We start from the raw sequence: 13934 nt of genomic DNA on the forward strand, positions 1-13934 counted from the left end.
GACTTGTTGCTAGATGTTGTTGTTTATTACATTAATAAACATATACCTACGGTCTAAGATATTTACATATTTTATATTTTGCTAACTGTATTTCAACATAATTGGTTTCCTTTGGAATCCAATGGATTTTACTTTATGCCTTAAAAAAGCATCTTGAGGAGTTCCCTTCGTGGCTCAGTGGTTAACGAATCTGACTAGGAACCAGGAAGTTGCGGGTTCGATTTCTGGCCTTGCTCAGTGGGTTAAGGATCTGGCGTTGCCGTGAGCTGTGGTGTGGGTTGCAGACACAGCTCTGATCCTGAATTGCTGTGGCTCTGGCATAGGCCAGCAGCTACAGCTCCGATTAGACCCCTAGCCTGGGAACCTCCACATGCCGTGAGAGCGGCCCTAGAAATGGCAAAAAAAAAAAAAAAAAAAAGTCTTGAGAAGACGTTCATAGGCTTCAGCAGACTGCTGAAGCGGTTCGCAAATATCAAGACTCCCTTGTTACACCAGACCGTCTGATGCTTTGGATTATTGGTTAAGCGTCTCAAGGGGCTCAGGAAGGGAGAAAGTGGACTTGGATTGAAGTCTTGAAAGGTTTTAGAAGTGAGATGCTGCCCACTAGTCGCTGGAAGACAGAACTGTAAGACTGAGCCAAGACTTTGGAATGTTGGTAGTTTCTTGGTACTGAGTCTGAAATAAGAAAATGAAGGCACTAGATGTTTTTACCCCTGCCTACAGCTCCAGTCTCATTGCTCCAGTCTCATTCCCTTACCATCTGTGCTCCAGTCCTTCTTACCGTCTTTCAGAGTTTGGCAAGCCCCCTCCTGCATTAAGAAGTGTATACATGCTGGGTCATTATTTTTGCTGGACTGCTCCTCCCATATCTACATCTAGGTAACTACACTCTCCGCGCATCTGAGTATTTGCCCCTGAACCTCCAGTCGAGGTCAGGCTCCTTGATAGCCCTCATGTAGACCTCATCTCCTTCATGCCCTTTCTCAGTTTGTAACTATATGGTCCTTGGGTGGTTCTTTTGCTCAAAGTTTGTCACTGCACTGGATTATAAATCCCCCAATGGCAGGTAAGTCTTGCTTCTGTTGTCTGCAGTATTCCCATTGCCTACCAACGGCATGCAGTAAACATTTATTGATGAAGAGTGAATTTTAATTGGAAAATTCCATAAAAGGATTGTGCTTGCTAGAAGAATGGATTCAGGTCCACAAGATATAAAGTCAAATGGCCTCCCTCGGCTCCTTGCACTCCATCTACTACCAAGCCTACTCCATACTCCTGGTAGTTCTACGCACACCAGTAACACAGAGATCTTAAGCCTAGCACAGCAAAACTGACAGGCCAGGGAGACAGATGGCCTGGGGTCAGATCCTGGCCTTGGTGCTTCCTTCCTAGGTGACCTCAGCCTTTTTGTGCTTTGGTCTTCTCATCTATAAAATAGTGAAGATAATAGTACCTCTGGTGTAAAATGTTTAGGAATGCTAATGAGGTAACATAAGCAAAGCACCCAGCACATAATAAGTACTGATCAAATGGTAGCCTAAAGGAAAAGAGCCAACTGAGCCTGTTGGATAATTTGCTCCTGCTACCCTGTTGAGAAGCACTTTATTTAGAAACCAGGGAAGCCTTGCAGCAGAACTGAACCTGATCCTGGATTCTCCCCCCTGCTCTGTCTTGGCTGGGATGTTCATGGGAGCTGCAAAGAAGCAGAACTGAGAGGCAGGGGATTCCTTCTTGTATCTTGGCTGGATCCCCTCATATGTGTCTGAGTCTCCACCTTCTTCATGTGACATCTCTGCTTTGGAGCCAAGGCAGATGTCCTGAACTTGCTTCCTTGAAGAAAGGCTTATGGTTGTAGTTATGATGGACCTTTTTGCATGCTCACATTCCTGCCTAACTCTTGCTCCAGATATCTATAATCAGATTAGCTTACTCTGGCTTACTCTGAAGTTTTAACACTTGTAATATGCATGGCACAGAATATATTAGTGAATATATTCAGTAAATAATATATTTAGCTTGGGAGTTCCCATTGTGGCTCAGCAGTAATGAAACCTACTAGTATTCCTGAGGATGTGCCTTTGATCCCTGGCCAGGCTCAGTGGGTTAAGGATCTGGCATTGCTGTGAGCTGTGGTGTAGTTTGCAGATTCTTTTGGATCTGGTGTTGCTATGGCTGTGGTGTAGGCCAGGAGCTGCAGCTCTGATTTGACCTCTAGGCTGGGAACTTCTGTATGTGCTAGGTGCGGCCCTAAAAAAAAAAAAAAAAAAAAAAAAAAGGCAAAAAATAATATATTCAGCTCAATATATCATTTGTGGTTATTTCTCTATTAGAAAACAGTAAATTGTTCCAAAAGCACAAGCCTAGCCCACCCTCCTAACTTATATAACACTTGATAAGCATCTTTTTCTTAAAGCCTTTTGAGAAATGTGCATTGAGGAATTCCCTTGTGGCGCAACAGGCTAAGGATCTGATGCTGTCACTGCAGTGGCTGGGTTCACTGGTGTGGTTCAGGTTTGACTGCTGACCCAGGAACTTCCACATGCTTCAGGCATGGCCAAAAAAGAAAAAGAAATGTGCGTTGAGAGGTTGAATGAAAGAGTGGATGGGCCACCAAATGCTTATTTTCCTTTTCCAAGCCCAACAGAGGTTTGCAATACTTGACTGCCCTCAGTTGCACACAGTTGCCACTAGAGGGCAAAAGCAGTTAAGACAACAATACTCAACCCACCAGGGCCAGAATTACTGGGCAGATGAGGGAGGATGGTTGAAAAAGAAAAATGTTAGAATGAATGGGGGGGGAGAGCAAACAACCAGTTGTCTTTATTTTTTGGAGACCAAATGGAAGGAAATGTGTAGCTAGTGGGATTGAAGTTAGACTACAAGAAGAACTTCCAGGGCACAAAGTTCACTAACCAGAGCTTTTAAAAACCCTCTTGCTACATCTGCCCAAACAGAAGATGAGAAAGTGAGCTCCTCCAATCTGAGGCCCATGAGACCCCACTAGGTCCCCTTCTGTGTCTGTTTTAAATGACTCCATTCTTGCAGATGCAAACATAAAATAACTTTATTGGGCAGGTTAGCCACCACTCATGCTTTTCCTGTAGTAAGGATCCTTTATAGAGGCATGATGGTGTTCACATGCAGATGCTTTCTGAAGAGCCCTGGGGCAGCCTTGCCCCTCACAGCAGAGCTCCTTTGTTGAAATGAGCTGGTTTGGCTTTTGTGGATTTCAGGGTCCAGAGCTAGGAACACAGTCCAAGGATCCCCCCTTCCCTCTTTAGGGAAACCACTTCAAAGAAGACACTGTATCAGGGATGCAGTGGCATCTGGGCAGGGACCAGACCAGGGCTAGCCTCCCTCCAGCAGTCCCTGCTCCTGGCTGCCCAGATGGCTCCATCCCAATGGGACCTCAAAGATAGGGGCTTCCTAGGTAACATTACTTTCAGAAATGGTAAGAATTCATTGTTCTCCTGCCAAGCTATAAAGCAACAGCCATCTTCCGTAATGAGGGTATAGCTCAGAGGTGTGAAAGCAGAGGGTTTTCTGCTCAGCACAGGCAAAATTTGGCTGCCTGGCCTGGGCTTCACAGACCCAGTGAGCATTTTCAGCCAGAGCTGGTCCTATTAACTGTGGTTTTAGAACAAAACAATTAATACAGATAGCAAAACCATTAATACCACAGCCTCTTCCTTTGGGCTAGCAGGCAAGTCCAGGGCTGGTTGGAGTCTGCCTCTACCATCAGGATATAGATCTTTCTGCTTGCATAAGAGGAGAGGACAAATGACCTTCCTCCTGCCTTTGAGGATGAAGGCCCAGGTAGGGAGCTGCTGGGAATGTAGAGAGTGCTGGACAACAAAGAAACTACTGGGGCTGCTTCTCAGTTCAGCCAATTCCAGGTGTGTTTATTCCCATTACGGATGCTGATGATAAACAGAGTCTGGCCTTTCCTCTTTTGAAGTCTGATTCACCTTCAAAGAGCTGCCCAGCTGCTAAAACACAGTCCCACACATTTAGCTAAGCCTGAGATCGGTTCCACAACAAGCCAGGAATGTTGTCATCATATTGGTGATCTCTAATACGGTGGCTTTCGAAGAGTGAGGTTTGGAAGGTAGAGGTGACTCTTGGTGTCCTTCCAACCTCAGACACAAGCATGACTTCTCTGGACAGGCGCTGGGCAGATGCAGATGTGCCTTGGGGTCTCCTGCCTCTGCCTAAGCCATAGAAAAGGTGTCTATAGAGCAAGACTGGGGGGGATGAAGTGGACTTAGGAGGAGGCATTTAGGCAAGAGGTATATTCTGAGGAGCAGTGAGTGGGAGCCAAGAGTAACTGCACCACCAGCCCTGCATGTGGGAGAGCTGTCAAGCGCTGCTCACATAGTCAGTGATTGTTTATAAAGTACGGTTATGCCCATGAACTTTTAAGGTTCATGGCACCACATCATCGTGAGGAACTTGAGGGTAATGAGATTTCTGGGTTTGGGACTTCAAAGATTACTCCCTCTGCCACCATTTCTGTCCTGGAAAAGAGAGTTTCATTTCCCTCAGCAGAAGAAGGCTGCCTGTCCCCAGATTCCACCTAAACCTGCCTACAGGGAAGAAGACTATAGAGGGAGCCCATGGACTTCTGTCACATGATCTGTCCCAGACCTTCCAGCAAAAGCCAAACCAAACCATCAAGCCAAATGCAGAGGGGCCCCGGGGCTCCGACCCTGCGCCCAGTGTGTGGGCCGCTCAGATCTCGATGAGGCTGGCGAGGCGCAGGCAGAGGGGCGCATCGGCGGGCATGGCGCTGCGCTTGATCTCGTTCCCATCCAGGCGCAGCACCTGCAGCTTGGAGAAGTTCATGACGTCCACCACGGTGCAGAAACTGCTAATGGAGAACTCTGTGGAGGCAAGAAAGGCAGAGGTGGGTTGGAGAAGCCCAGATCAGGGACCTGAGTCCACAGCGAGGCCAGACAGCCTCTGTGAAATTTCGAACATGAGAAGTAGAACTTGGCTGCGTGGGGCAGGCGCTTTCCAGGATCGGAAATTAGTGGGGCCTCTGCCTGTTTCTGTCGCTGGGCCTCCTACCCATCCGGCAACCTGCACACTGTAGACGCTGGGATGTCCTTGCACGTCTTTCCTGGGTCCCATCTTTTCCCAGCTATGGGCAGCAGGTGGCAGCAGAAGGTAGTCAAAGAAGAACCCTAGCACCTTTGACCTTCACTCTTGATTGCTTTTGGAGAGGAAGGTGTTTCTGTATTGCTTTGAGAAGAAAAACTGGAGAAATGGAGGGATTTGAATCTGGACTATTTCCTAACGCTTTGCAGATGGAGAAAGTGGCAGGAAATTGAAGAGAGAAACCTGGGCTGAGAGACAATTGTCCCTGAGCACAGAGCTTTTAGGAGACAGCCCGTGTACATTCTGAGTACAGCCTAAGGAGTGAACAAGGCCCTGAGGTTCAAGGAGATGGAAATTCATAGATAAACAGGGCTGCTATGGAGCTAAAAAGTCACATACACGACTTCCTTGCCTACTGTATTTTTTATGATATGGTTTACTCCATAATCTCAAAAGTCTCCCTTTTTGAGGTGCCCCCCCCAAAAAAAACCCATGTGATCCTAATAGATACAAATAGTTCTGTTTGGTTTAAACACATATCCTTCTGCTGCCATTCACCTTGTTCTCCCCCTAGTTATCCTCTTGGATAAATCAACCACCTCTGTCTCTAGTCTACTGGGTCAGAAACTTGAAGGATAAAAACCAAGAACTCAGCTAAAACTCCAGCAGGGACAGCAAAAGTCACCACTGAAAACCTGCTGAAGCCTCTATGGGCTGGCTTCCACGGAGTACGTAAGGGTGTCAGGAAGATCACTCCGGTTAAGGGGACTTTGGGTGAATTTACCTGTCAGGTCTTGGTAGGCTATGTCTCAATGGATGTAATGCTTAGGCAGACCCAGAGCTGGGCTTGCTTTTGCTTCCAGCAGAGGCATTCCTCAGCTTGCCACAGCGGTCAGGAGCTGTGTGTCAGCCTGGAGCTGGGCAGGAGGAATTGGGAGGAAGGCCTTCCTGTCTCTCTTTCCAGAGGTGACCGTCAAGGGCATTGTGGATAGAGAGGTTATGAGTATGAAAATGAAGCTTGTAAGGAAGACAGTATGGAGAGCTTAGATATATGAAGAAATTGTTTTTAAATGAGCACTAATGATGGTTTTCTGTCTCTGTTAAGAACTGATCAAGAGGAGATAGGGTGAGGCTCTAGCCAATTAACTTGTACTACAAACGTAAGATAGAAAACCCAGCCTCAAAGAATGATGAGAATCGTGGGGGAGATGGGAAATACCCTTCTTTGGAGAACACTCAGATGTCTCCTTTCTGGTCCCAGGGAGTAGATCGAGTGGCCTCCAAGTGAACAGGTTGGGGGCAAGAGCCAAGGCTGGAGGCCAGGTCTATGCTGTCTGTGGAACAGGTAGAGGGGGGTGGGCCGGAAAGAAGTAAAGCTGCCCCACTTAAATATCACTTCCAATCCTGCTGGGGACTGAGCTTAGAGATTCTGAGATAGATTTTCTACCCTGAGCCTGGGGACTTCAGACTGTCTGCTAAAGCCCTAAATCCCAACTGTGCAAATGCAAATTTGGGGGACACTTAGGGGCTGCTCAATACACAGCGTATGTAGATTCTATGCACATGCGGAGCACGGTGGGCCCCCCTCTTTGTCTTCCCCAAGTTCAGGAATAGAACAGGGCTTCTTCTTGGAGACTCTGGAGGACACTTTCCATCCCAGATTAAATTCTGACATAAGTCTTTCCAAATTCCTCCTGGTGTACCCGCCCCCCTCCACTGGATCCCAGAGCTACCGAATAACATTCAGAGCTGTGTTTCCCGCTGTTGCCAGGCTGGAAAAACTGAGGGAGATGCTAGTGGAAGAGGGAAGGGGGAGGGAGAGGCCCAGGCCCAGTACCCCCCCACCACACACAGCCTGTCCGTTTAGCTTCCCTTTCAGAAGGTTACTTCTGATGCACCTTCACCACCCCTGCTAGGGGTCCCTGAGGGCTGTGCAAGGAGACTTCCTTTCCACTTGCCCAGCTGAGCAAGGGGCTGAACTTGGACAATTGTCTTTCCTGCTGGTGGTCTGAATCCGAAAGGTACTCCTTCCATTTTCAGCCAGAGAAGCCTGTCTCTAGGTCTTTTGATGTTGAAGGCAGAGGCTAGGTTATCTGGATGACCTGGAGAGATTGCTTTTCCTTCTCTGTGTCTCAGTTTCCCCTCTTTGCAGTGCAAAAAATGAAACAAAACAAAGCTACCTGACAACTTCAAAATGGCTATGAGAAGAAAAGCTTATAACAGTTACAGTGAATTGCCTTTTCATTTTAATGTGCTGGGTCCTGGGCCAGGTAGTTTACATGTATTAATCCATTAATAAAGAAAAATAAGGAGTTGGTATCACGTTGTCAAGAGGAGACTAAGGGAGAGACTAAATGATAATCAGATAAAGGGGGTTTAGCTTAAACTGCACAAGAAGGGATTTGGGGTAGACACTGAGTATTTTTAGGTTTGACTCAAGGGAGAACTTCCCTGCAAGACCTTGGAACACTAAAGTGATTTTATCTTTGGCAGCGCTTCTGGAAGGGGTGGACCACCTTGTGTCTGAGCGACAGATATGGTTCTGCATGAAAACAGAGTGATAACAATTTGCTGTGATGGAGCCTTTCCCACCCCAGGTTTCACTGATTGTATAGTTAGGCAATAATTAGTGGCTTCTCTCTCATGATAGCTGCTCTTTGATGTCATAGTTTCAGGGTCAAATTTTGATAAAGCACAGCATACTATATAACTTTTTTGCTTTTTTGCTTTTTAGGGCTGCACTCGCTGAATATGGAAGTTCCAAGACTAGGGGTCAAATTGGAGCTACAGCTGCCAGCCTACACCAGAGTTCACAGCAATGCCAGATCCCCGACCCACTGAGCAAGGCCAGGGATCAAACCCACATCCTCATGGATACTAGTCAGATTCATTTCCGCAGTGCCGTAACAGGAACTCCCAATGTGACATTTCTTTTTTCTTTCTTTATTTCTTTATTTCTTTTTTCTTTTTTCTTTTTTCTTTTTTTTTTTTTTTTTTTGCTTTTTAGGGCCACACCTGCAGCATATGGAAGTTCTCAGGTTAGGGGTCGAGTTGGAACTACAGCTGCTGACCTATGCTACAGCCACAGCAATGCAGGATCTTTAACCCACTGAGAGAGGCCAGGGCTCGAACCCGCAACCTCATGGTTCCCAGTCAGATTCATTTCCTCTGCACCATGATGGGAACTCCCCAATATGACATTTCTAATATGACAGTCCTCCTGGGTTCAGAGTGGGTGGCAAGTAAGTGGTGGTGACTTCCGGGTGGGATGATGGACAGCTACAAGCAAATGTCACACCCTTTGCAGTCTGCAGCGTCTTAGAGACCAGAGAGTGCCCCTCGGGAGGAGGAAGGGCCCCACCCCGACCCCAGGAAAGGAAGAGAGACTTTAAATACAAATAAGTTTGCACTGTACATGATGGTGTCTTGCACTTCAAACACCTTTTCACCTTGCCCGCCCCACAGTCAACCTCTGGGACTGGTGCCTCTCTCACTCAGAGGGCTGAGCAGCTCGTTAACGTCTTACCAAACGACTGATCTGTTCCCTGAGCACAGGGTGGGAAAGGTTTGATGGGAGAGGATGTGGACTCAGTCGCTATCTGTGCTTTGATGGTGCTGTTTGCTCTCAGCAGGCTCTACTTCAAAGCCCTTTGCCAGTGGTCATTAATGAGTCCTTCTTTCCCCAGGGAGAGGGGTACTTTGCTGCAGAGGAAGGGAGGTTAAATGCTGGCTCAGTACCTTCCAGCTGGGATTAAGACATTAGAGGCCCTGGAGGTAATGTAAGCACATTCTGAACACAAGATCCTGAGAGGGAGCTGACAGTCAACTAGATAATCCAGTCTGAAGTGAAGATTTTAGTTCTTGGAGCTAGAGAGGCAGCCCTTTAGGCCTTTGCTGGATAGTGCTTGGAAAAAAAGAAGCCCAAGTGCTTGCTCACCACCCTAGGGTTTTGTGGTGGTCGGGCTCATGTTACCCTAGGGGGACCTCTGCCCTGCCACCAGGGGCTCCTTGTACTCCAGGGGGAACCAACCAGTGCAAGTGCTGTTTTCAGCTCCCAGAGGCTACAAATTCTTGTCCACCAGGTGTTGTGTTTATAAAACAAATAAACATCCACACACAAGACCAGCCTGTCAAGGCAGGAGTACATCATATGGAAACAGAGAGCTCTTCTTCTGGGTCAATGAGTAAGTACAGATGCCATGTCTTCTTATTTAGCAGTGCACCTTCCTCTTAAGATAGATCCTCCTATCTATGAATTTCCCCCTCCCAAACCTCTCCAAACTCATCTCTCACTGCTTAACACACGAATCTTCCTCTTAGACACACTTCCTAGGTGCCCCCTCCAGGTGACCTGTTAAATAACAAGTCCCTTTGCTTTTGGCAATTCCACTTCTCAGAATGGCTCTGTCCTGTGTTCCTCCAGCCCGGGCCCTCTTATCTCTCAAGATCTAGATTGAGACTTACCTTTTCTGGAAGGTCTTCTTCCATACTAGCCCACTCTCCACTGACTTTTCCTAGCACTGCTGTGTGGCCTAAAATATGCCCTTTTGTACCATTTTGTACAAGGGTATGGCTGGGTTTTCAGTTTGCTTCGTGGGTACTCTTTGGTTCCCCTACTTCTATTTCTTCTGTATTGTCACCAGAACTCAGAATCAGGTCTTTTCAATGCAACAGACAGCCCTCCCCACTTCCCTTTGCCAAGGTCTCACCATTGATCCTATTGCCTTGGAGGTAGAGGTTCTCCAGGTTGGTGTTGACTGGGGGGATCTTCTGCAGCTGGTTGTAGGAGAGGTCGAGCTCAAGGAGGCTGCTGGAATTGAAAGTGTTGGAGGCCAGGCCATTGTTGGTGAGACTGTTGTGGGACAGCCGCACATATAGCAGCTTGGGCGACCCCCGGAAGTAGCTGTCGGGGACCGAGTAGACGTTGTTGTGCTCTAGGTACAACTGCTCAAGGGCCGAGGGCAGTCCATCAGGCACCTTCCGAAGGTGATTGTAACTCAGGTCCAGCAAGATCAGTGACCGGAGGCCTCTCATTGAACTGCCTACTTCCTGGATCTCGTTGTGTTGGAGGTACAAGGCTGTGAGGTTCTCCAGCCCCTCCAGCGCATTGTTGGGGACCCTTGAGATCTGGTTGTGGTCAAGATGGAGCTCTCTCAGGGATCGAGGCAGTGGGCCAGGCATCCGGGTCAGGTTGTTGTGGTCCAGGTACAGCCTCTCCAGGTGCCTCAGCTTGGAGAAGACCTTCTTGCCCACCTTATCACTGGTGATCTGGTTGCCATGGAGAGCAATCCAGAGCAGCCCAGTGGCATTGTCGAAGACGCCCTCTTGGATGGAAGAGATCTGGTTGTTCTGGAAGTAGACATATTTCATGCGGGAGGGGACAAAAGGCAGGTACTTGAGGTTGCGGTTGTCACAGTACATGGCTGTGGGGAAATTGGGGGGGCAGTCGCACTCCTGGGGGCAATCACGGGGTTCAGGTGGTGGTGGAGAGCCGTAGGCATAAGCTGGACCTTCCTCAACCCCGTAGGGGTAAGGCTCATAGGGCTCATAAGGGTAAGGGTCATAGTGATCGTAGTAGGTGGACTGCTGGTTGCGGAGGTAGTGGAACCACCAGTGGGAGTCATCTTCATACTGGGCCCAGGAGAGGGAGCAGAGCCCTGCCAGCAGCAGGAGAGAGGCCCACTGCATCTTGTATGTCTGTAAGAAGGGAGAGAGGAGAGAGTAAGCAGGTGTGAATGAGACTCTAAGGATCTAGGGAGGCAATGGGCGAGCCTTCTGCTTTGAGGTCTGCAGTTTTGACTTGAGTATCAAACAGCCATGAGTAAGAGCCTTGCTCTCACTTCCTCTGGGCCTCTTCCCAGTGCTTCCTCTGCATACTTGGTTCAGTTGGACCTTGCCTATCTGGGGGGAGCTTGGTGCATTTTCCTTTGGTCATAGAGTCACAGAAACACAGCCTTTGAGATTAGAAGGAGACTGAATGGAGGTGCTGCATCTTTTTGGAGGGACAGGTCCATAGGAACCTCCAGCAACCTGAAGGTACTGTTGAGGGAAATGGAAAGCCTGCAGAAATTCCCAGAAGAGTGGTGGTGGTGGGTGCTCCTTAGGCCTGATTTCACATCCATTTTGGATTCTCCAGAAATAATGATTTCTAAGAGTCCAAGGAAAAAGCCCTCTGGTTCTTTCCACGTCTCTGGGAAACCTCCAGAAGTGGCTTGAGATCTCAAAGGAGAAGATCTGAATTACTTGTGGAAGATCTTTTGGTCTCTCAGGAAGGTGGGGGGCTCTGGTTTTGAGTATGTGGGGAAGGGTGTGGTCCCTCTGTAGCCACCACAAGGCTTAGGCTTGTGGTGCCAGCATCTGTAACAGCCTGCTCACAAGGAAACTCTCTGGTTGGCAGTTTGTGGCTGCACAGGCAACTTGGTTGGCATGGGGTATTCATATAACAGTTACAGACCCCCTCCAGACTGGGGATGCTGCCCCCTGGTATGGTATTTGTCTACTAGAGTGGGTATTGAGTATATGGAGTTTTAGTCAGTGCCCTTGGTAGTCCTCTGTGGTGTCTAATAAAGTGTTAGTACTTCTCATGCTCCACCACAGACATTATGTAAGAGCCACGTGGGGCCAAGAGAAATGAAGGAGGAATGAGGAATAATCATTAAAATGGAACTGAAATTGAAGACTTTGCAAAGGAACATGGCTTTCGAATGGGATTCTGGCATCTTTCTCTTCTGTCCTAAGCCACTTATGATGACCTCTGGATTACTGGGCTCTGTATCTAGGCCCCCACATTGCCAGACAGTCCATTGCCTTTGTGCTTGTATGCTAGTGAGATGAGAGCAGGTAGGCTTGGAGAGAAGTGTGGGTTTGGTGTCATCTGAGAGGGAAGTTGAAGGGCTGGAAGATGAGGGTGGCATGTTAGGCTGGGTGTCTTACTCCGAGTACCTATAGCCAAAGCAAAGCAAAGTCCCTTTGAGCCATGGGCTTCCAGAAGGGTGAGCATTATCCTTGAGGAGAGAGACATTAGAACCTTTCTTGGCCCAAGAATTGTCACATATATCATTCACAACACTGTTGGGCCTTGCTGGAATTGGCAACTCTGGACAGGAAAAAGAAAAGGAGTCTAAAAGCCTAATCAGATCCAATGCACTGATGAGAAGGACCATGTCACTGATGAAAGTGACAGTCAATCTAGTCACCTTCCAGCCACTGGCTCTCTCAGCTCACTCTGTCCCCTAAAAGTGGTTCCCTTAGACCTACTTCTTTCCACTGGCCTCTGGGCTACAGAGGCGAGGCCCCTGGCTCATCCTCAGGCAGCCTCAGACAAAGAGCCCACAGTGTTTCTGAGGAGCTGACCCAACCGCCCACTGCCTGGGCACGCTGGCTGGGCCCTGGCACTGGCCAGGAGAGGACGGATGGAGTGGCCCACTGCCAGCAGTGCATTTTTCCATGCACAGCCCTGGGCTGCTGCAGGACCAAGGTGGCTGTCTGGAGGCTGGCACAGTGAGCCTCTGTCTCCATTTCCCCTTCCAGACGAGGCACCTTGGCAGACAAAAGCCACCTTCCTCTTCAAGACTCGATCTTCCAGGACTATGCGTCCTGCCCACTTTGGCTTCTCTTTTGGAGTCATGACTACTAAAAGGGTTTGGTGGGGACCTTATGCCTCTCTTTACCCCACCCTTATCTCTTAGCAGTGTTGCTCCAGGGTTGTATACTCTTGAATCCACCCCCATCCCCAACGCTAGAGACCCTCCTGTGCTCAGAGTTTTGTGAGATGGAAAGTTCCTAGGACTGGCAAGTTGGAGGGAGCTTACTCAGGGGCTACTGTTCTTCCATTTCTCCATTCTAGAGAACCATCTCTCCCTCCTGTCAGAGTCAAAGACATCAAACCAGAAGCTATCCCCTAACCTGAACTGGATTCCTATTTCGCAGCTTCTTGGCCATGGTCAGTTCTCAACACTTCTCTTTATTTTTCCCCTTTCACCCCAGCAACACACACACACACACACACACACACACACACACAGAGAGACACTACACAAAACTCCCCCTCTGCTCTCATAACAGCATTCAGGCACCACAACCTCTCTGTAAGGGAGAACACAAGGAGAGACACAAGGCTGGGACACTGGAATTTATAAGTAGTAGACAGAGAAGGTTCCCCTAGGTACCTGGCCCTTCACTTTTTCATGCCTGAAATTGGAGGCCCCCCAACAACCAGAGAGGAGCTGGAGAACAAAAGTAGCATGCTGGAACCCCTTACTTCTACTCCCCTTCCCCCCTCCAGCATCCTGGGACTCAGCCCAGAGGGCCAAGAGGAATGACTCCTCCCTCCTGGCCCTTTCCTGTTCCCCAGCCCCTTTCCTTTAGGGAACTACCAGGGACAAAAACTGAAGTAAAATGACTGACTTACCTCGAGTTGAACCTTTCAGAGAGTGATCAGGTCCCTCTGTCTGGCCTCCTTGGTTGGAGAGCGTGTGAGAGGGAGAGGAGTGAGCGTCTACTGAGAGTGTGCGGGTCTGTGCCAGACCAGGGCCCGCCCCCAAATTCCTAATCAAATATTGTGAAGAGAGGGGTTGAGGAGCCCGGATCCTGGCTTCTTCAGCTCTGCTGCAGGGGCGGAGCTCACACTCAACCGCGCAAAATCCTTCTGACTTCTGACGGCCTGACGCTGTAAAAACCACCTTCTTTCCACTCACTTATCTTCCCTAAAGCATTGGCAGCTCTGGGTCTCTTTCTGTTGAATGAGTTAGTGGCGCCCTAGAAGTTATTTGTACAGTCTCTCACGAAGTGCCTGGGTTTCTCATTAAACCCACAAAGGCAGATGCAGGGAAGGG

The 13934-nt window shown here is 48.6% G+C and overlaps 1 protein-coding gene across 1 annotated transcript; it reads right to left on the reverse strand.

Annotated features, from left to right (window-relative positions):
• Positions 1 to 3039: 3039 nt before the first annotated feature.
• FMOD (fibromodulin) lies at positions 3040 to 13649 on the reverse strand. Its single transcript, NM_001444591.1, is given in 3 exon segments — positions 3040 to 4883; positions 9810 to 10797; positions 13511 to 13649. Coding segments are annotated over 2 exon segments (1131 nt in total). The 5' UTR covers positions 10789 to 10797; positions 13511 to 13649; the 3' UTR covers positions 3040 to 4731.
• Positions 13650 to 13934: the final 285 nt, after the last annotated feature.

This window comes from Sus scrofa, chromosome 9 (genome assembly GCF_054392235.1).
Source record: "Sus scrofa isolate SSC_HxYL_T2T_F1_AM1 chromosome 9, Sscrofa_HxYL_maternal_Yorkshire_Landrace_v2.0, whole genome shotgun sequence".
Lineage (NCBI taxonomy): Eukaryota > Metazoa > Chordata > Mammalia > Artiodactyla > Suidae > Sus > Sus scrofa.